The following is a 24,053-nucleotide window of genomic DNA, read 5'->3' as shown; positions in this document are numbered from 1 at the left end:
AACAGAGCATTCTGTGTAAATTAATACACAAGTTAATTAATTCATTACAATCATCATCACATTAAGCTTTTCAAGATCAAATTCTAGCCTATCACTGTGATGAGTAGGAAGGTCTTTTTGTTTATTTTTTAAGTTTTATTAAGAAGTCATCTTTATTAAAGAGTGATTGATCTTCTATTTAAGAAAGATTTTCTTCTGCATATGTTCATTACTGGACACTGAGAGTGATGTTCATACTGGACACTGAGAGTGATGTTCCTTGGAGCTGTGATAACAAAATGCTAAGAGTAATAGCTTATAAATCTCAAATGTAAGAGCTTATTTTGAATATAAACTGAATTTGATATTTACTGTTCTGCTTCTGCCTCTAGAGGGTGTCTAGTAATGATCTGATAAAAGGATAAAAAGGTATGTTGGATGTTGATAAGAAAGCGAAGTAAAGGATCTAGAAAAGTATATTTTAAAACTTAGTATACACTAAGTCTCAAAAAGATTCCGTTATGTTGATGTTACTTTTAAATTATTTTTAGTCTGATTTTATGTAAGTCTGTGTCGTCTCACAGGAAATGAGGAAAAAATTATGTTCAGATTTACCTATGTTGTGTTGAGCCTCATTCTATCCTCAGAGAGAGGGGGAATTCTGATAATATTTAAAGCTCTGCAAATGAAGAGAGACAAATATGAATTTGGGAAGTTTTGTCTCAGAAGGTAAATTGTTTTGTTTACAGCAACAAACACCTGTAACACAAGTGCTAAAAGTGAGCATCACTAAGTATGCTTACTTCCTATCCCCTTTCCTTAAACTTACAGAAACAATGTCTTCCATGTTGGGAGACATGTCTTTTGTACAGCATCTTACTACACACCTGTCAAAGGCAGAATACAGAAGAGAGAAGATATAAGAAGATAAAGAAGATACAAGGAGAGAGGGAGAGAAGAATGCAGAAACAAAGGATTTTTTTTTTTTTTTCAAATTGCAAAACTTTATATTTGCAAAACTTTATATTTTGAGCAAACAGAAAAACTTAGACCAGACTGAGGCCTTTGAGGCCCAAACATAGTAGAGAAATAACTTCACATTCTTTACTTTTACTAAAAGACTATTCTAAACATAAGTCAAAACCTGGTACAAAAACAACAACAACAAAACACACCAAGAAAATGAAATCAATTTTAAGGTTTCTAATACTGGATCAAATGTAGAAATGGATCTCTTAAATGTTGGCATTCATGGACTTTCAGTTTGTACCTCTGCTTCTTAAAATGGATAGTTAAGATAACCACTTTCAAATCAATTGTGCCTTTGGCCAATGACTATGGTGTTTAGGATTGTTTTCTGAGTCTAAAAAATGCCCTTGCTGCTCCTTCCCAACATTGATTTGAAGTAAACAAAAACAAAAACAAAACAAAGCAAAACAAACAAACAAAAAACCAGGATTATAACCTTCTTTTCTTCATGCTCTTTCCGTTTTATATAAAAAGATATAGGTGCACATCCTGAGGTTTCTATGAAGTGCACTGATCTAGTGCAGAAGGTGGATGGATGGTGCACAGGGTTCATCCTGGAAAACCATAGGAACTTATAGATCCAGCCCTTTTCCTGGAGAGAGATTTTAGCTGTATAAAATCCCAGTGTGTGCACAATCTACAGTAGTGTGGAAGAATAAATGCAGTTTATCTAGTAGGAATAATAAAAGAAAAATTAATAGCTAGTATTTTTCTTTTATGTTTACATTTAATATTTCAGTCATTTAAACTAATGTAGAAGTTGTGTTCCTTTATGTGGTGTAAGAATATATTCTAATGGTAATTTTTAGCTGATTGTAAGGCACTGCCTTTCTCACTTGCAGAGCCCAAGAGGTGCTGCTGATTTTATTTTTGGAAAAGACAAACTCTTTCTCATTCACAGGTGAAATGGTGTGTGCAGTACTTTGATACATTATTACATCCATCCCTCTTTGGAGTTCTGTGTTTCTCTTGATGCGGTTCCAATTTCTAAAGATGAAGATTTTAAGTCATGCTCATAAGTCATCTGTGGCATACCATGCAGACATTGATAGAGTTATGTCAGAGATGATCTAGACTCATGATAAAATCAACATAAATATATACACTTCTTTATTTAAAAACTGTCCATAACAGGATCAGTTTTGGAATACATTTACTTTAAAGAATGGTAAAGACATTCACTGACAGTTTTTTTGTCATTCACTTACCATATTTTTTCCCACCCAGAGACAGATTTGGAAAGCATTGTATTTTTCATGCCTTTGAAAGCTACAATGTGGATTTATTCAGAAAGGCTGCTTCATAGAAATGAAATTAACTTACATTTTTAACACCATAGACTCTATATCATTTAAAATAACGTAGAATAAAATGAAAAATAATGGCTCAGGTCTGGTCCCATTGAAGATAATGGCAACACTCACATTACGTTTAAGCAGAGTGAAATCTGATTGAACAAATAGAGAAAGTCTCTATTTTGTCACTCTTTGACAGAGTCTTATTCCTCTGTGTTCATTTGTTGTCAGATGTAGCCTGTTTTAGGCCACAATTCCACTAATAAATAAGCAACCCTCATCACCAAAGCACTTGAAAATGTACTTTTAACGGTTTCTGTAGTAGAGATGTATTACTGGATCAGTCTTATGAAAACAAATAGCCAGAGTTTTCTCATTAAAAATGCAAAAGATTTAAGGTTCAAAAATACAGACTCAAATATAACTCTATATCTTTGTAGATCTATGGTTTGGGATAATATACAAAACCAGGAACATGATTAATCAATAAAAGTAAACAATTTTGTCAAGAGTAAGATTACACACATATTTTTTTTTTTTCATTGAAAAGAACGGCAATTTGCAAATTACAGAAACAAAATGGATGTGGTGATTAAAAGGATTATAAAAAAGCTACCAAGTGCTGGTAATGTGTTCAATTCTAGCGTGGAAATGGAAAGAAATGTTGCTAAATAGACAGCTGTAATAAAAAATCACTTCTTCATTTCTATTTGTTGCTTTAAAAAAACAGCACTACTTCAAAATATTTAATCATTTAAATTCTTTCCCAAGCATAGATTCAGAGCAGTGTGCATTAGCTATTCATGTGATTTCTTTAAAGATCATATTATTTGAATATTTTACTTTGCTGGAAAATTCAACTTGCTTTATTATCATGCATTAGAAAGTTTCTAAGAGACAGCATTATGACAAATATTTAGACTAATACATATTAATGTAACAGCATAACTAATGACTAGAAAAAAATATACCATGTAGAAAGTGATGCTGTGAACAGTTTCATACATTATTTAATTATGACTTTTGCATTTTATATCTTAATTCTTTAGTTTTCCAAGTGGAGTTTCTTCTGTTTACAAAATTTGAAACAACTGCAGAAAGAAATACGTGTTTCTTTTATTATCTTGTATTATTAATAGGACAAAACACTCTCTTTTTCAATTTTCTATTTGAACCTATTCATATTTCTTAACAAAACTGTTGGTTGATATTGCCTTGGAATATTCATTTTCCACAGGAGAAAGTACAGTTCTGACTGTAATTCTTCTCTGCATGGCATAGGGGAATTGTGTTAAACATCATGTATCATCGGTACCAAAGCCTGGTACTCAGTGATGTTCACTCCCTGTCTCTAAAATATGGAGCTGCATATTTATGAATTTCAGGAGGGTTCTTTTTTTTCTAAATGTGCAAGGTGATATGTATTCTACCAGTAGTTCCTTACAGAGCATGTACAATTCAATAAACATAGAAATGTCTGTAATAAAAACTTATGCAAAATAAAATACATGGAATACAAATAAAAATCCTATCAAAATGAGACTTTTGAAATATCACGGATTCAAGTCTGATCTGTATTTGTTTAATATGACTGTCTGATACCTTAATCCATGCAGAGCAGTACATTGTTCCAAGAGCACTTTGATTAATGTGGTTCAGGTTAGGTTTGCACTAGGCTTACTAAAACATATCATATTAGCACATTATTTTTCTATCCATTTAGGCAACTAAGAGAAATATGCTTCACTACTGTGTTTAATCATGACTGTTTTGTAGAATAAACAAGGCCTAAAGAGTATTGACTTAAGTTAATTAGAATTTGATTTAATGGATTTGGAGGACTGCAAATGAATCTTTTATGCAAGGGTGAGACTCCTTGCAAGAGTCTTACTTATATGGGGCTTTGCAAACAACTTATAGAATATAAAAAGTAACTCCAGATATCTGTCATCCTCAAACTTACAGTATTACTGTGACTGTTTTCTTTATAGAACAAGGAAATCTACTTTAACGTTAATAGGGAGTTACATAGTTTGATGGGGAAATGTACTGCTTGATTGAAGTTTATGTGATCCTGTCATACACAGATTGTAAATGATCCATTTTTGTTTTAAGGTGTTGCATATTTCAAGAAACTACTTGTAATATTATTTTTATTTATTTATTTATTTATTATTAATATGGGGACCAGAATTCTAAATTTTGGTATCCAGACTGTAAATGTTCCAGCTCTGGTCATAATATATTCATCTTTCTCTGTAGTTATTGTTTGTTATAAGAAAGAGGTGAGACTCTTGTGTCCTCAAAGCATTTCTGCTAATAAAATTTATCAACATTAAGTCTTTCACAGTAAATATTACAGAGGACCAGTAAGTAATACAGATCTGTTTGTCCTTCTTTTGAAAAAATAAATAAATAAATATATATATATATATATATATACAGTGGTATGCAAAGCAAAAGAAATAAAAAAAAAAAAACAACACCAGAAATAGGTGTTGCAAAGATTATTCTGTTAAACTATATGTAATACCAGTGCAAAGGATTTAGACAATAATTTATATTGAAAAGCTGTTGAATATACATGATTATCCTCATGTTCCAAACTGTGAGCATGAAAATTAGGATTATGGGATTTTTCAGATTTTACTTTATTTCAGTAAAAACAGCAAGAACATTTTTATTATATACATATATATATATATATTTTTTTTTTCCATCACTTGTGATATATAGTTTCTAAAGCATGAAGAGTATTGCTTTATTTTCTGAAATTCAGAGAATCCTCAATAAAATCGTGAGAGTGGGAACAAAGGCATCTGCACAGCCAGCACTCCAGTGTGGCCTCCACAGCTCATCCCATATGTAGTGAAGCACAGCCCTGCCCTGCCCAGCTCTGAGGCTGGGTCAGCAGTTCTCAGCAGCCCCATTATTCTCTCTCACTCTCTCTTTCTGGGGGTTTGATTCTCATTAATGAATCCTGTGGCGATTTATAAGAGCCTACCCATTTCATAAATAGGACTGATCTTGAAGAGTTGGTTGGGAAGAAAATAGCCTGATTTTCAGCTAGTGATCTCTTTCAGCAAAAGTCTTCTTGGTTTTGTAAAGGGCCATAAATTGGGAGAGAAAATTAATTTAATGCCAGTGATTATTTGAGATAAGATATATACATATATATACACACAAACATTTGTAGGTTTAAGCCCCATTCTTCCATGGTTATATATATTTATATAAGTGATCTTGGTGACCACAATGTGGTTTCTAATGTGTGTGTATACAGGTACTTGACTGTAAAGACGGGTATTGATTGTGAAAAGAACAGTGCATGACACTGTTTCTGCACATGTACATGTTAGGTATCTCAATTGTAATGATGAAACTGTTCTGCCCAGTAAATGTGTGTGCAGATCTTTGCCAGATTAATGCCCATGTTGCCAGGACCATGAAACATTACAGGAAAATCTGTCAAATATGCTAATTGAAGAAACAGAGAGGATTTAATACTTCTTTTCTGTTATTCCCTGGCCTCACTGAATTTAGATAATTCTTGAAACAAGACTAATGAAGATAGTTTCTTTTTCAACACAGGCCTTTCCTGTCCGCCAGACTTAAGGAAAGTAAATATCTCTTGGATATCTGTGTTTTTATTGATCTGGGTAGTGATTAATACTTGCTGTGGGGAAAAATCATCTCCTGTCATACTTCATAATTAAATATGATTTTCATAATCTGCAAAACTAATATGCTTTTTTTTTTTTTTTTTTTTTTTTCTCGTCAGGCCCAAAGAGTTCACTACAGATTATTAGGTATAGTGATCACTTAATGTGTATGGTCCTTTCTTCTTCTTTCAGTTTCCTTTGCACCATTACAGAAGAGTGAGAAAGCAGTTCCCCATCCCTCTTCAGTGGAGATGCACCTGATAAGCTTTCAGTGGAGACTTTCAGTCATCCAGCAGTCCCCACTGCATTGCTCAGCTTCTGCCTATGCCACGGGTCTCATCATTAAAAGGATGGGCTGAGAAACATAGTGAAAAAAGTGGTTTTGGTTTGTGTGTTTGTTATTATTAATAATATATACATATATTTAAAGCAACAGAAATCAGGAACTCTAAATGGAGCTGGTACACATGTGAATAGTTTAGGAGGATATCATTTATTCCTGACACCCCTTCACCCCCCAAAAAAATAATTATTAATAGGAGTAAGTTTCTTTATCACCTGGAAGTTTTGTGCCAATGAGTGGGTTTTGTTTAACCTCTTATCTGTAACAGCTTTTCTGTTACTGAAATGCCACTGTGTGGTACAGCTTGGCTATCTCCTGGGCTTCCTGCTCCTGCTCAGCATTACGTGTCCCTGAGGCTGGTGATTTCCAGCTGTTATAAAGCTGGGGCTGCACTGCTGGGATGTGGCAGACAGCTCCCCAGGCTGCTCTGCCACAACAGTAGCCAGACTCCTATGCTCTGTCTGCATGCCATTTTATGGGTGCTTTGGAAAAGGGAACATACTGGCTAGATTAGTTTCCACTGACTTGCTCTCTGGCTGAAGAAAAAAAAACAAAAACAAAAACAAAAACAAACAAACAAACAAACAAAACAAACAAACAAACAAAAACATTAATTTTATACTTTGTTGTTAAAATTAACCAACCACCTAGAGCAATTCCTTGGCTAGTAACTTAGTGACTTTATTTCCTTAAAATGCAGAATAAGGATTGAAGTTTTATTATTATTATTATTATTTCTTCTTTTTCCTTCCTTATAAGAAGGGGAAAAAAAAAAAAAGAAAGGTGGGTGTGTAAGTGTGCAGAAGCAGCAGGTGTGCTCCAGGTGAGGGTGTCTGCTGGCCTGCTGGCCTTGAGGCTTCCCCTGTGAACAGAAACCAATGCAGACCAGGAAATAAAAAGAAATAATCAAGCTGTTCATGTTGGAGGCTGAGGAAACAGGCAGGTCAGCTCGGTTAATCATTGCCAAGATACATTTTACCGAGGTTCACTGCTGATCATATGACAGTTTGAGATGAGAAAACCTCACCGTGAGCTATAAGAACTGAGAATACTAACCCTGCTCTGGATTAGGTTTTCTGAATTATTTTATTTTTATGTTTTTGCTATTGGAGAGGAGGATTCACTTTCTCCTGCTCTCCCAAGAGTTTATCCCAGAGGCAGTTTTTGTGCTGCTTTCCTGTTCCGATGAGGAAGTGAAAAATTCCCTCCACATCTGCTCTCGCGCTTGGATACTCAGTTTTTACTCCTGAATCAGGAGCTGCCTGGAATGAACTCTCAGTGGGGCTCAGAGAGGAGCTTCCAGCTGTGCCAAGAGCTGTTTGATTTTGTGCCAAAGGAGGAAGAAGGAAAGAAATCCTGCAAAGCTCTGAAATACTGATGGGGCAAAAGTTGGTCTAAGGATATTGCAACTGAGAAAAGCGAAAGAAGAGACGAAGCAGAGCAAGGCACAAGGAAAAAGGATGGGAAACATCTGTCGGAAGTACTGCACCTGTTTGGAGCCCTATATCCCTTGCTTATTCTCAGTGAAGGAACACGAAAAGGAAGACAAAATTGGCCAAACTTTTCCCAACCTTGCTGTGATATCCACTGACAACCAGAGAAATGAGGAAGCCAAAGAGAGTGAGAAAAAAAGCAAGCCCTTACCTCCTTTGCCTGGCCAGCATCTGGTGAACATTTGCAACTTCGTGGCACTCTTCAGCTATGAGGCTCGTACAGAGGAGGACTTGAGCTTTCAAGCTGGGGAAAAGCTTGAAGTGCTGGATGCATCCCACGAGGGCTGGTGGTACGCTAGGCTCCTCCTGCCGCCAGGGTCAGTCTCTCCTGGCCGCAAGCTCCAGGGCTACATCCCTGCCAACTACATAGCTGCTGACCAGAGCATCGAAGCTGAGCCGTGAGTAGCCATGAAATGCGTGCCACAGTTCCTTTTCTGTTGGGCTAAGTGGGTTTGGAGCAGGCAGTTGTGACATTGCTTCCCACTGAGTAGTAACCTGCAACAGTGCACCTCCAGTGGTGCTACCAGCAATACTGCTAGTCAGTGCATGTGAGGAAAAGGTGAAAGAAAATCAGTTGCAAAAGGCAGAGTGTTGGGGGTTCTGTAGTGGTTTAAATCATTTCCATCTCTGATATACCCCCATGATCTGCTGAAAAAGCACCTGGCAATATCAGGCTGGTTATCACTGTGATGGTTCATTATTGTTTTTCATCTAACAATTATTACTGTGGGTCAGATGCTTTCCAGATTGTAAGAAGGTATCACTCCCACCCCAAATAGCCTTCAGCCTAACCAGTTGTGGAGTTGTCAATTAGAGTCCAGGAAGCTACCTTTACACTTTCAAATCTTGTTACAGATGATGGGCGAGTCTCTAACAGATAAGATTTATAGTGTGTTTTTTTTTTTCTATTTATATTTTTTTCTCCTCTGTAAGCAAATCACTACTCAGTAAAAATTTAACTAAAGTACTGCAAAAGACAAAGGTGTGGATATAGCAAAGGAACAGGCTGAATTTCTTAGTTTCACAGAGTTTAACTATGCAGATCATGTTCTTCTGCCCCTTCAAAACATGTCTGATCTTGTTTGCCATTCAGAACTGGAGCAGACATCACATGGAATCTGTTACTCGTATACCTAGTGAGGACGATTAAGGTCTGTGTCAGGCCAGGATGCAGAGTTACTTTTGTGTGCTTCAATCATAGGTAACATCTTCTGCTGAAATAACACTCACTGCTGTTCCTGAAGTGTGTCTTGGCAAAAATTATCAGTGTGGAAAGAGACAGCAGAAATGGTGTTAGTCTCTGAATTCATTTTGATTTTAAAGGAATGATATTGCAACTTTGCAGTTAAATCTCATCTGGACCTGAAACATCTCCAATCTGATCTGCCCACCGTACTGCCCAGGGCTAAGAACACCGGCTCGGATATGGTTATGAGTATTTTATCAGCTGTAAGATGTGTAACATAGGGCAACTATGAGATTCCTCTCTAACCTGAAGACTTTAATTTCCAGAATCTGACCAGCTGTTGCTATTTCTGTATTAAGGCAAACAACATTTTCAATGGTTGTGTTCAAAAGAATTCTTCCAATTGCAGAAATTAATCTGCAGGAAAAACATTTTCTGAACACAAGAGGTGGTAGACTCTAATTCAACTCATCTTGGCCTTTGCTCCCTTTCAAGAAGTAGTCTTATTACAAGTCTTCTAGGATTGCTGTTTGCTATTAATACTTTGCAAGTAAGTTTTCTCAGTTACAAAATCAAGTCTCAGCTCTTAAGCTTCCTCTTATCTTTGTTGTGTAGTTAACTTTGATAAAGTGCATTTCAACATAACAGTTTTTTTTTTTTCTTGTAATAGAATGAAATTTATTTCTTTATACTTTTTTTTTTTTTTAATTATTTTCTTCCTTTATTAATCATGACTATTTTTTTATTTTTGGCAAAAGTTTTGTTTGTTTTAAATTCTTTTTATTTTCACCAGATTTGTAGAACAGTGGACATAGAGAGCTATTAAAGCTCTAAGATGAAGTCATTCCTCCAAAATGTTTGACATTTGATTTAATAATTTAAACTTAATTTGATACCAAAACATTTCTGGAAAAATATGCCATTTTTTCTCAAATTTCCTTCTAAGTCCATTGGCCTTAGTGACCTTCAATGAAACAAAATACAGATCTGCTTATTGTTAGGTCACACAGAGACACTTTTCTACAGTCATAAAAAAACTTATGTTGGTAAAGGCCTCAGAAGGACATTTGAACCAGTTGCCCCAACTCAAGGCAAAAATAAAGTTTGACCAGTCTGCTTAGGGCTATTTACAGTCAAGCTTTTCAATCTGATGGTGATGATTTTTCCTCTTGTATCTGGTTGGAATATTTCTTGCTATAATTTCCTCCAAGACTTCCATTTCACCCACCCTATATATTTGACACCTTTATTATCCTACTGAAACAATGAAAGCAGCAGTAGTGATGGTGTTTTAAAGAGATAACACTTGCTTTCCCTTAAGTAAAAGGAGGAACATGAAAAAGTTATTATATTTTCTCTTTAATTAAAAGTCAATGTTTTAATCACATTCTCTGCCTGAAATTTAAATTTAACTTCTTTCATCTTTCCATTTTGATTTTAATTAGCTTTCTCATTTGGTGTTGGACAATTGCTTATGGCCATAACATACATATCTGTGGAAATTGGAAAAGTTTTTATTGTATCCTTCCATCTTTTTACCATTTCTTCATGTTTCCAGCACGGAACTGATAAAGAATGGAAGACTTGTAATCCGTGTCACATATAAATGTACATTCTCTAGCACCATCTAGCTTCTGTATGTCTGCAGAGAAAATGGATGTTTTAGTTTATTTCTAGAAAGTATTTCGAACTTACTAGATCAAGACAAACTGGAAAACCTGTTCCAGGAAGCAGATTTCATGATTATGCAAATGCCTGGGTCACTGTCTCATGCACTTATAGGAATTTGTGAAAGTAATGATTTTTTTTTTCTTTCACTTTTTGAGCCTTGAATTTGTAAACTAATATCTGCAAGAAAGGTAGGCAAAGACACTCATTGACAGACAATAACAAGCATTCATTTAGTGGTGTGTCTTCATCACACCTAGAGCTCAAGAAGGGGAAGTCCTTAAAAGGCCTTTAGCATCTGAAACTGGCTTATAAGGTTCTTTAAAAAGCAATATTATAGTGCTTCCAATCTTCAATTCATCACACGAGTCTTAGTAAGACTTGGAAATAAAACAAACTGACCATATTCTTTAACAGCTGATTTCAGCATGGTTGTAAATAAACTTTCAAAAAGAAAAACATTGATTCTCAATGCCTGCTTGGTAACCCCATAAATTCACTTAAATAAAGGGATACAAGGACATGAAATATTCTATAAATTATGTAATATCTTAGAGAAGACAGGGTCACTATGGAAGTTTAGCCAATATAGGCTTGAAAGCTGCATGCAGAACTATTGAATTTTGTTTGCTAATCACTTCAGTTTTGCCTGTAGCCATCAATATTATTAACAACAATATATATGTAGCCCTTTCTAATCAACGTTTTGATGTGATCTGTATTGTAGAGCCAGTTAAGGATTGGTAAGTCTGTCAGGTTTTGTGTTGTCCATCCTGGCATGAGATAATGTGGGTGATTATTTATTCCCTGCAAGTGCCACAGCAGACTGTTTTGACTTTGCTGAAGTGTCTGTTTTTTTTTTTTTTTTTTTTTTTTTTTTTTTTTTTAAGGGAGAAAGGCTTTTTTTGAAATTTTCCTTGGTAAGAAGGAAAATGAAATAAAATAAGACAGAAAAGTGAGGACCTTTGCTGTCTTGTCCTCATTTAAATAAGCTTTTCTTCCTGGATGTTTCTTGGACTCCATATAGTATAACTGAGGTAGTGCTGGTAAGATAGATTAATAACTGAAATGGAAGAAAGGAAATACAGTATCTTCAGCCTTTAAAAAAAAAAAAAAAAAGTTTGATACTGCTTATAACAAAGAGAATTTTCATGTATTCTTGGCTATCAGAACATTCAAGCAGAAGTGATAAAAATGAGATTTCCTTACTGTGTTGCTTTCCTCTCATTACTGATTTTTTTTTCTAACACCTGCAGTACTCCTTACATGGTCTGAAAAAAAAGGCAGATTCAAGCTTTGCTGATGATAAATTAGCATCTATAAGAATGCTTAGCTCTTTTCTTCTTTTTATATCATAGATAGCAGGCAAAATAATAATCCAAACTTATTTTTCATTTTTAAGCAAGTTTGAGTGAGGTCACATCTGGTGCATCCAATGATTTGGGAATGCTTTTTCTTTTTCCCTGGGTCGAGGCACATAGGGTTTAGCACAAGGGAAGTGAAAAATGCATCTGGAGACACAGTTATATGATTTGCCTTGCTTTTTTAGCAGAGCATGATTAGAAAGAACAATCTGACTAACACCAAAATAGGAATAAATATATATATTTCCTCAGCAAGGAGTGTGACCTTACATTCTCTGTGCTTTCTCTGTGCCTGCTATTCTGTGCTATAAACAGGAACCATAGTAACACATTCAGCTGCCCTTACTTTATTATTGCCACTTGTTTTAACTAAACAAGAAAGCGACATAGTGCAAATTGTTATGGACAACAAATATGGCCCAGCTGGACAGTAAATTTTAATGAAGCAAAAATAATGATTAAAAAAGAAAACAAAACTGTTGGAGTGACATGAATTATTTACTAGAGGAAATGTAGAGTGTACTTAGAAGGGGCTCTCATCTACCATCTTGATGGACCTGTTGGCTGTTCATCGATAGTCAAGTTCATTTCATATGCTCCTCCCAACATTATTGACACAGTACTGCTGTGCTGAGGGAAGTAATTCCACACAAACTCCTAGCTGATTAGGACAATCAAGAGCACTGCAATTACTTGTAACATTTACTAGTTTCAGAAACGTTCCTTATTTCAGAGAGATTTCTGGGGTAGGTGTTTCCCAGCTGCTGGAAACTAAGCCCTAATCAACAAAACCTCACCAGTCAATTCCATAATGAGCTTTCTATACAACTCTTTGAAAGCAGAAGTGATTTGCAGGTTATTTTGTCAGTCTCCATAGTTCATTCCTTTCTGTGGCCTGACTCACTTTTAACTATTTCATGTATTGACTGAATCTGAGTCACTCTACATGAGTAAGAAATTGTTCACCGAGCCAACCTGTTTCAGACTGTCTGAACATTCAGACTTATGGGGTTCCTTTTGTTCATGTGGGTCATTTTGCAAAGTGGTATTTAGAGCCACAATGGCTAGCAGCTCTTTCAAAAGTGAAACCTTAAATTCTTCTGAATACCTCAGAAATCTGAATGTGATCCACTGTGGTTTCAGCACTCTCCCACTCTCGTAATTCCTTTCTGTATTACAGTACAAACTCTTGAGGACACCACCAGAACCAGCAGTAATCCTTGTAATGAAATGGGTTTGTAATATCTGTTCATTAGCTAGCATGGCTGGTTTATATTTCTCATGTTCCTGGAACCTGTCGCATTACATATGAAAGCTGTTTTTAACCAATTTTGGTAGAAAGGGATTCTTTATTGCCAATATATATATTTATCGTAAATCACTGAAAAGGCAGTATACGAACTCATAACTGAAAGAGATGGATGATTTTTTATATACTTTATGTATGTACCTGAATATACTTAATGCATGAATTTTTGTGTATGCACACATACGGACAGTTTATAAGCCTGATAGTTTTAAGACCATGTCAAATAGCTGGGTGATACAGGGTGTGTACCGCAAAGCCAGATCATGCGTTTGATCACATTTTTTCACCCTTTGTTTATGGCATCTGAACTACCTAGCCAGACTTTTGAATTGCCATGAGTGTTTGTGAATGTCTTTCTTGAATTTAAATTATGGAATGCTAAAACAAGACCCTAAATTTACTTAATTAACTTCATTAGTCTTGTCTCAACATTGTCATGCTATCTTCAAGCAAACCCCAAACATTTTCTTCAGCTCTGCTCATTTCTTAAATATACAGTGATAAAGTGAAGGAGATGGTTTACAGAACTATGCAAAATGTCAGGCTTTATCAAGTGCCAGCAGTATTTACATGTCCATGTATAATCCAAATGTGTATCACTGCTCAGAAACATGAAAGGAATTCTGGCATCACAGATGAGCAGTTTATGCAAGTTTATGCAAACTTGTCTAGTTTAGGTCACCTGGCAATGTGGTTTTCTAGATATATAACATTACTTATTCAAACTCTGAATAATGAAGAAATTCTTTCCTTTCTCTACTTTATATGGAATCAGTGTGTAAGTTATATATGGTAATTACTATGCAGTAGTTTCCATTACCACGTTGTGAAATATTTGACAATGAATGATGTCACAACCAGAAACAATATCTTTAAAGACTGAAAACATGGGCAGTTAGATTTTTTTTTTTTTTTAAAATGGCATCATGAAACCAAAATGGCCTTTATGGCACATCATTGAAAAACAAAGACAACATTCTGGTCAGAATACCTTAACGGTCCTGTCTAATGGTTTTTCTTCAGACTCAATAGAAGTAAGGATTGTGTGTGTTAACCTATATTAGTTGTTTGTGAGTGATGTTGGCAAAAACATTGGCCAGGTATTGTACAATAGTTACTATTTCTGCAATAGCTGTCTTTGACAGCTCTCTGCATAGCACAATGCAGACCCATGCAGAGCTCAGTCATCTCTGAACAGGTTTAGAAGAGAAGAATAGTAACCAGCAGCTCAGTCAGGCTAAGAAGTCCTAAAGTTGTGCTGGATTTAAACAAACTAGGTCAGGTATCTCTGTGAAGAATTATTCTGTAGCAAGTGAAGTGCACAGCTGGGTATAGAAGACTTTGAGGCTTTTTCTTGTGTGTGTAGGACCATAACTGTAACGAAAAGATTAAGTCACAAAACATACAAAATACCCTACGAGGTCAAACCAATGGCCCTTCTAGCCCAGTTACTCTGTTTCAGAAAGGATTTTACGAAAAGTGCACAGGCCTATCCACTTTCTGTGATCTGTTCCCTTTGTACTTCACCAGAGACTGGAACTGTTGTATAAGCAATGTTAGAGGGTACATCACTGCCATGTCTAATTACAGACCTATTGTCAAGTCTATTTAGCAAAAGCATAGGTGTTGACACTGCACAGTTCTTTATTTCTGTTTGGAGACAAAAAGTAAGCTATAGAAAAAAGAAAAAAAAAAAGAAAAGAAAAGAAGCAAAACCCCAAAACCAATCAACCAAACAAAAAACCCTTCTCATCTCTGCAGAAAGTTTTAGATTCCTAAACAAGGGTTTGGCTTTTTTATTTTTTATTTTTTATTTTTTATTTTTTTATTTTTTTCCAATTGTTGATTGTTCAGTCAGGAGTGACTGAAAAAAAAAATAAATCAAAAAACACCAAGCCACACTAAAAAATTAAATTATTTAGGCACAAAAAGAAATAGCAGTGTTGTCACAGTCCCTGTGAGATTCACCCACCTATTTCTTTACAGGCCATGCTTTCCTGTTTCCATCTGTCATAATGCCCAAGTCAACCTGGGTTGCAAATGTGAGTTATTTAACTGTGAGCAACTTACTGCCAAATTTATTTCACATCCTACTGAAGGTGCAGAGTAAGACCAGAATGTACCCTGTTATTATCTTATAGATGGTATCTTCTAACAAAATCCTTTAGCAGTGGTGTTTCTTGCAAATGTTATAATAAAGATGCAGCCTTCCCATAGCCTAAGTTAGACAATACACAATTTACCTCTCAATTTTATTTAAAACAGATTAGTAAAAGATATGATTGTTTATGTTTCATATATTTTCCCATAATAAAATATTTTGTTCCTTTTCAAGTCTCATGGGTGGCATCCCTGTCCATGGCGGGGGGGGGGGGGGGGGGGGGGGGGGGGGGGGGCGGTGGAACTAGATGATCTTCAAGGTCCCTTCCAACCCAAACCATTCTGTGATTCAGTGATTCATTCTAGGGTTTATTCTATGATTCCAAGTCATGCAAGCAAAATAAAAATAGCAAAGAAATAATAGAATGTTTTAGGTCATATTTTAAAAAGACAAAATATTATCACATATTTACTGCTACATGTAAGAGATAAAATAGTATTCAGTGTTTTCCAAATAGCATTATATGGAGCATATTTGAAGGCACTTATTGCATTAGAACTCAAAAAATAAGTGATTAAAATCCTTAGTTAAGAAGCTAACGATGTCATTCAGGTTTGCACCTCAAAACTGCATTAGGAAAGCCATAAAAGAAATGAGAAATTAGAATGGAAATTGATATCTTTGCAATTTTCGGTCTCCAAACATGCTTAGAATTTATCTGGAAATAGTTTCTTCAGAAGATTATACAAAATATTGATAATGAACCAATAGCTTTTATTTACCACTTAAACTAGATAAAAATACATTCCATTTATCCATGCTGGTATGCTAATCTTAATCCATAAAAACTGGAAAAACAGAGCAGTGAATTAAATAAGGGATGGTTTCAGATGGGATTGCACTAATTGACATTTTCATTATTTCTTCACGGATTACTCTATAATCTCTTATGTTGTAGGTTTATCTGCAATAAAGTTCGTAAGCATTTTGCTTTAGCTTTCTCTCATTAAAGCAGATATATTGCTAGTATCCTGAAAAATAAATATTTTTTTTCTTTATTTGTAACACAAACAATTTTGTGGCACACCTTTTCAAAATGGACCACACAAGAAGAGGAAAAAAAATCTGAATCTTACATCTGGTAATTAATATATACCGAGTTTCAGAACTGATGAGAACTCACAAAACTCATTCTTCCTTTTGAAACTACTGGTCATTTGAGTTAGTGGAAGCCTCTCTGAAGGTATGCAGGAGTGTCTCTGCTCCTCTAAGAGTATCTGATCAAAGGAGCCATAAAGAACACACAGATACAAGTCTGACTCACACCTGATAAGGGAGGTGGTGATGATAAATCCCGTCAGCAGCAATGATTGATAAGGGTATATAGCATGCGGGAATGCTTTTTTTTTTTTTTTTTTTTTTTTTTCTCTGTAAGATTATTTGACTGAGCACCTTGCCAAATTGGGAGGACAAGGAAATGGAGAGAGACAACAACAACATAAAAAACAGACCAATTCATATTAACTACAACTCAAGCAGAAACAAACCGAGTAAGTCACACCAATTGATGGGCTATATAGAAACTGGGGGCAAACTGAGACTTTGCAGTTGTTAAGGTGAAAACCTGGGGTCCAGGAGGCTGTTGAAGGCAGCACCTTATCTGTGGCCATCTGTGTGGCTGGCCATGTCTATGTCCTCTACATGTGTCCATGCCCCTTGTGTGTGTATGTGTCTGGGATATGTGCTCAACTTTGCTACTGGTTGAACCTCCAAATGGGAAAGCAGCAGGTGCATCCATGGACTAGTGCTGAGGGAAGAGGCAGCCATCCCTAACTTCCCTAGCAGCCTCCTTTACCCTTACTCCAAAAAAAAGAGCCTTGATTATGTTCCTGTTATTTTATACTTTTCCCAAACTCCGACAGATTTACAAGAGTTTAGAAGTGTGTACGTATTCTCAGTCTCTAACACAGATGAATCAATTATATTTTCTACCTTTCTGACATGGTGCTGTGATCTCTTACAAAATAATCTGTATGTGTGGGTCTTGTGATGATAGTGCACATAGATTTTCACAGATGGGCTAGCCTTACTTCTAGAAGTCAAAAGTGTCTTTAGTGTGTCACCCTTCCCATCTGTCATCCTGAAAAGGCTACCCTAAAATCTGGGAGACTGCTTTGTTAAGACATTTGTGACCATGTGAAAGAGACAGTATGCTAGGGTAATGTTTTTAAAGTAAAAGAGAATATATTTAGGTTAGATATAAGGAAGAAATTCTTTACTGTGAAGTTAGATACTGGAACAGGTTGCTCAGAGATGTTGTGGATGCCCCCTCCCTCAATGTAATCAAGGTCTGGTTGGATGGGACTTTAAGCAACTTGGTCTAGTGGAAGGTGACCAGGATGACTAGGAAACAGATGATCTTTAAAGTCCCTTCTAACTAAAACCATTCTGTGATTTTCTTTCCCTTGGCTTGTGGTCATTTTAGGGTTCCAGACAGCACAATCCTTTTCTGATTACCCCTGGAGACTGAGTGAGACAGTGGAGGTCATTCTCTAGTGAAAAGTGACCTGAGAGAGGGCACAAGTCTGCTCAGACAAGTCTGCTTCCAGCAATAGGCTGAGGAAGTACGTGCCTGTGCCAAGAGAGCTCTGCCCAAAAAGCAGTGGAAAGATTTTAAACATCCTGTACAGCCATGTGGGGCTTTTTGTTCCTGAGGGCTTCTGTATTACTTCTGAGCAGAAGTGAATTTCATTGTAAGAGAAGAAAATAATTTTTCAGGAATGATTTTCTCAAGAAAATCAATTCAGTGCTTTTGGAAGCTGTAATGGTTTAAGTGAACATATGACTGAAAGATTTCTTGTACTTCTGAGTTTCCCTTAATGTTAAATCAATTGATGTTAGAAGTGCTTTGTACCATGTTAATATTAAGGCTACCTCAAGGTTTCAATTTTGTTCACCAGATGTTATGAATAGTAGAGCTCTTGTTACTTTTACAGTACATTTTAACAGTAGATCAGTACTTTTGTTCAGGTGTATGTTAACAAATGTGTAAAGACACTAGCATTGATGCAATATTTTACAATACTCTTGAGAACTCTGTGCAGCTGAAATAGGGCCTGAGGAACACATTTTATTTTAATTATTATTATTATTATTATTATTATTATTATTATTATTATTATTATTATTATTATTTTATTAGGGTGATTGTATGGATATATTTCACAACAAAAGGCCCAAAGCACTTCCCATGCTTTGATGGGAAGTGCTGATAGCCAAAAACTGATGATAGCCTTTCATTTACTAGAAGACAAGTATTTTCATTTACTAGAAGACAAGTATTTTCAAACAAGTTTTAAATGCAATGAAGTCCTTACCCAGGTACAAAACCACTATTGGGAACAAACTGATACACTAATTGACTTTAGCCACTTAAATTGAAGAAATACCAGTGATTTACATAATTAAAATACAGCAAAAAAAAAGTAATATATCACTTCCATCTCCAATTTATTTTCACATATAAAAGCACTTCAGAGAAGATTAGATGCAGATGAACAATATTCTGAAGAATGTGTGGAACTGTTGAAATGAATTACTCAATAGTGAATAATCTCTGGATGAGATTTATTTACGGAGATTAACTCAAATTAATTCTATCAGGCTGTGATTTGATTGCTATTTTATTATCTTTTGTTCCTATTGTACAATGAAGCTAGAATTGGGTGAGCTATGCTGATTTGCAGAGCCCATGGACTTGGCCTTGCAATACTATCCCTACAGGAGAAATCCCAGTCGCTTCCCAGCCATCATTGACCCAAAGATGTGATGGTTTGTTGTCTTGAAGGCTCTGTCTCAGAGCCACCACGTTTGTTTTTAATGCAGCTATGTCTTTCCCCAGGTGGCACCTTTCCCAGTGGAAACCTTGGGGAAAAAGGGGCAGCACTATCATCATGAAGGGTTTGAGTGTGGTGGTATTCACTTCAGAAATTTGAATGGACTTGGATATGGGGCAGAGCAGATGCATGGCCTCTCCCCCCTCTGGTCAGCCTGCATTTGGGGGAGGTCACCTGAGTGTGCCATTCACCTGAGCACGCTAGCCCTGGTGAGGCGTGCCAAGGGCTGGGGAGAGAAGCTGCTGTGCAAAGCTGCATGCCCCAACCAGAAGAACGCCTATAGGTATATAACTAACTAATAGACAGGGTTCACCACAGAGCCTTTGGCAGGGTTGCTGGGGTCCATCAACTATGGAAACACAGGGAAACCTGGAGCACATGCTTGATCCACAGACTTTGAAATAGTCTGTATCCCTCCCTTTTTTGCTGCCCTGAGAAAGAATCTGCCTTTCCTGTGGGCTCCCCCATGTGAGGCATGAGCACCATGCTCCAGGCTCTGTTTTGGTTTGCTCCCTACGTCAGTCTCAGGGCAAATTGAACAATGCATTTGCAGCACAATCAACTGTTATTATCAAGAAGTGAAAAATCAACATAGTACTATGCATAATCTCTTTTAACAGAATCACGCAGCAATGCAGTTATGCCCTCTTGCAGTACTTACTGAAAAGGTGTAAACCCAATGTGTCATGGACTCTTGTATATTAATGCCTGACTAATCTTTTTATTTATGTTTACAATACAATAAATTTGTTCTGTACCGTAACAGGAAATGCCAATCTCTGTGGTGGATTTTACCACACTCACTGTTGAACATTACCTTATCCAAACAATCCCACGCAGTGTGTTACTGTAAAAGTCCCTAACGCTCTGACAGGCCTTTTCTTTAGGGCATAGCTTATTATTTCCAACAAAAACAGTGGGGTAACACAAAACAAAGCTATTTCTTAGACCACAACAGTTTTCAGGGGCCCAGGTTCCTTCTTTAAGATACATCTGCTGCCCTTCTCTCACACGAACAAATAATATTCTCCTGCAGCTTCTTCAGCTGGGCTCGCCAGTCATTTGTTAGTGTAACCTGGGGACCCTTTCGGGTCTCAGGCATACATGAGATCGATCTGTCTGGGTAGGTGGGTGTTTCACGTGTTTAATAGGGCTATGTTGTAGTCAATGGGCTCATATAAGGTAAGCTATTGTTCAATGTTACAGTCAGGTTTTTAGCAGGTAATTAAAACAATTTTTATTTATTTATTTATTTATTTATTTTTTGGAAAGGTACTATACAATGTAACTGTGGTGAATCTGGTCCTTGAATCTTGAAGTACAAAACTTTTTTCTGTCCATAACTTGCAATTTCCTATCTCACTAAAAATAAATAGTAGCAAAAATTCTGCCCACTTTTGATGGTAGCTCATGTAATTTCAGTTCCAAAAGGATTGCCTGAGTTGTAACCATGTTACACTATCCAAATTATGTTGAGTAAGCATCTATGCATGGTGTGTATTCCAGCAAAATAGTGATTATGGTATGTTACAGAATGAGGTTCAAATTGCATTGTTTTAACTAAAGATGCTCTGGGTCATGGATGAGTATATCACTTATGCCTAAGTGCTCACATCTTAGTGCCCAAACCAACATGGGAAGAAAAAAGGGGGAAATGGCTCCCTTTTGAAGAAAGAAGCAGCAATGTTTCTCATTTTATTTGTTACCCTTTATTTTTGCCCCTAAGAAAAAAAAAAAATTAATTTTGTATCAAATTAAACTGAAGAAATTATAGGGTATTGTTTAGTTGTACCTTGTTTCCAGATAACTTAATACTTTCTCAACAAAGTTAAAAATAAACATTTATGTACTTTGATAGAAACTTCATTTGAAAACAGAAATAAGAAACAACTTTAAATATGAAAATTATTCAATTTGAATGTACATGTATTTACCACATAAGAACATAAGCTATAATATTTTGTTTTGAAAATATATACAGAAGTAGAGAAGTATAACTTAATTTTATTTCCTTTTTTTTTTTTTTTTTCCCCTTCTATATCTCTTCAGTTATCAACTCATTCATTCTGCCACCTCACCAGTGAAACTCTCTCAAGTCTACCACAAATTTAGTATTTATGGAAAAATGCCAATCTATCAGCTATAATCTGTTAACAAGAACATTAGCAAAATGTTATCCAAAAGCTCAGAGGAAAATGGGATATGTTACTTTCCAAAAGTATGTCTTTCTAATTGTACTCATTAAAGAGAAATCATAGCATTGATCTCAAAATGTGGAAAGCACAGTGGGACTTATACTGCATTGCTCTACAGACAGTCATATACATGCAGACTTCTACATACTTGTGTAACATAAAATAATTATGTGCTGTTGGTTATGATAGAACTATGCCACTTGTATAACATGGAAATGATCCTTTAGTTTTTCAGAACTATTCATATGTTCTGTGTTTTCCCATGTGGAAAGAAAAAACAACTTACTCCACCTGCCGTCACTGTGAAAAGACTCAGGACATCCCGGTCCAATACAGTGCATGCAGATGGTCTTCACTTAACTTTTGATAAGTTATTCAGCAACAAGGACCTAAGCAATACGTGACTCAGATCTTTACGTATGAAGCAAGTGCATTGTGGTTGTGTAAGATTAAACGCGCTACCTTATGTAATCAACCCTGAAAACCAGAATTTCTAGTTTCACTGGGAGTTTCACTAGTTTCTGATAAATAAGGAACTATTCTTATGCTGGCAAATAAGTAATCACAACAGAGCTGTGTCAATGTATAGGTACATTTTAAATGCGTTTTTATTTCAATATTGTCTAAGTTAGATACTTTCTGCAGCATGATAAGATTGTAATTGATTTCCTTATACAGATTGTAGAAGGCTGTTGTTACCAACACATTTCTTTAAGTTTTATTCTGACTATCTTGTTTATGACAGTACTTTGGGAAGTATGGATTAAACCAGTACATTTAACAGTGACCTCTAGTCAATAAATATATGATGAAAATGCATGGTAAAGTATTCTCTTGGCAAGCACTAGTGCAAGTAGAATGATGAAGAAAGGGAAAGGGAAAATATCTCTAGAGAGCACTGCTTATAGTGAGAGTTTCTCTGTGAAACTGTATCCCCAAATAGGACTGAAATCATTGCCAAAAATGTGTGCCTTGCAAAAGCAGAAGCTGGAAACCAGCATTTCATTAGCAGGTACAGTAGCTCAGGCAGCAGCAGGTTATAGTCCCTGAGCATGAAATGAAGTCTTTAGTTTTGTCATGTCTTTAACTTCTCTTCATCATTGTCTGTTAGCTCTGACTTTCTCTTTTCTCCCATCTCCTTGATGATATATTATGGTCCTCTCTGCTTAGAATTCTTAATATCCCATTTCCTCTGTCCATCCTGCATTGTCTTATATTGTTTTATATTCCTTCCTCTTAAAGTTTGTCCTTGTACCATGCATTCTTCAATATCTGAAAATAAATAACAGTGAGAAGTACATGGTATTAAAAACAATCCCAGACAAGCCTGTAGAAAGGAAGAAGAGCTTTATGTCCAAAGAAGCTGAAACAGCCTGATATTTTCCAGCCTCTGCACAGCTGGTCTGCAAGCCTTAGAATAATTCTGGATCTTTCAGTGTGTAGATTCTTGTGCCATGACTGTGAAAGTTTACATTTTTGAGCACACTTATGAAAGGAATCTTTTGCAAGTTTTAATCATCATGGGTATATAGTTAGTATAGTTAGTATATAGTTAGACTATATACTTTTCTGTTTTTTCAATGTCCATCATTGGGTTCACTGTAGATTATAAAGGGAAGATTGAAGCAGCCAGTGCCCCTCTGCCACGCTCCACTTTACACATGCAGTTCATCACTTGTAAAGCACATCTGCTTCTTAGCTGTGTTATATCTGGGAAGGCTCTGATCTTTGCAGAAATGTTTGCTAATTTCTTAAAATATCAACTGTTGGGGAAATGGTATTACTTCATTAGGCTTATAATTAAGACAGCTTAATATTTTCTATCAGAAGGGCTTGTTTAGTTGCTTGCAAGTTTCCCAGGCTTTACCTGATTGGATGTAAATTTTCCGGGGCTAATACCAGGAAAGTATTTCATCACTGAAAGTAAAAAACATGGCTCAGAACAGTATGAGAAATCCTTCATGCATGTACTTTGGAAGAAGGGCTTGAGATTTCATTTTGGAGACAGCTATACTGCTGACGATACGAAACTGGGAAGTGCTATTGACTTCCTGGAGGGATGAGAGGCCTTGTAGAGGGATCTATATAAGCTGAAGTACTGGGCAGTGAGCAATGGCATGAAGTTCAGCAAAGGAAAATGCGGGGTCAGTGCAGGTTCTACACCTGGGTTCGAGTTGTGCCAGACACAGGCACAGGCTGGGAGAGGAGTGCCTGGGGAGCAGCCCAGCAGAAAGGGACTGGGGGTGCTGGTGAGAGCAGCGTGCTCTGGCAGCCAGAGGGCAAACAGCACTGAGGGGTGCATTAAGCACAGCACAGCCAGCCCATCAAGAGAGGTGATGCTCCTGTTATATTTAGTGCTGGTGCAGCCTCACCTTGCGCATTGTGTGCCGTTCTGGGCTCCACAATTCAAAAAGGATGTTGTGGTCCTTGAAAGCATCCAGAGGATGGCAACAAAGCTGGTAACAAGGCGTGAAGGCATGTCCTGTGAGGAGAGGTGAGGGCACTTGGGTTTTCTGCTCTGGAGAAGAGGAGG

General features: G+C 36.4%; 1 protein-coding gene across 1 annotated transcript in view; it reads left to right on the top strand.

Annotated features, from left to right (window-relative positions):
* The first annotated feature begins 7,768 nt into the window (after positions 1-7,768).
* The window catches only part of FRK (fyn related Src family tyrosine kinase), a 57,081-nt gene continuing 40,796 nt past the window's right edge, over positions 7,769-24,053 (top strand). The window contains exon 1 of the mRNA XM_032184464.1: positions 7,769-8,199. Coding sequence (XP_032040355.1) covers positions 7,769-8,199 — 431 coding nt within the window. The remainder of the gene's footprint in view (positions 8,200-24,053) is intronic.

Source organism: Aythya fuligula, chromosome 3 (genome assembly GCF_009819795.1).
Source record: "Aythya fuligula isolate bAytFul2 chromosome 3, bAytFul2.pri, whole genome shotgun sequence".
Lineage (NCBI taxonomy): Eukaryota > Metazoa > Chordata > Aves > Anseriformes > Anatidae > Aythya > Aythya fuligula.
The sequence above is the reverse complement of the archived record's forward strand: the minus strand, read 5'-3'. Positions and strand labels throughout refer to the sequence as shown.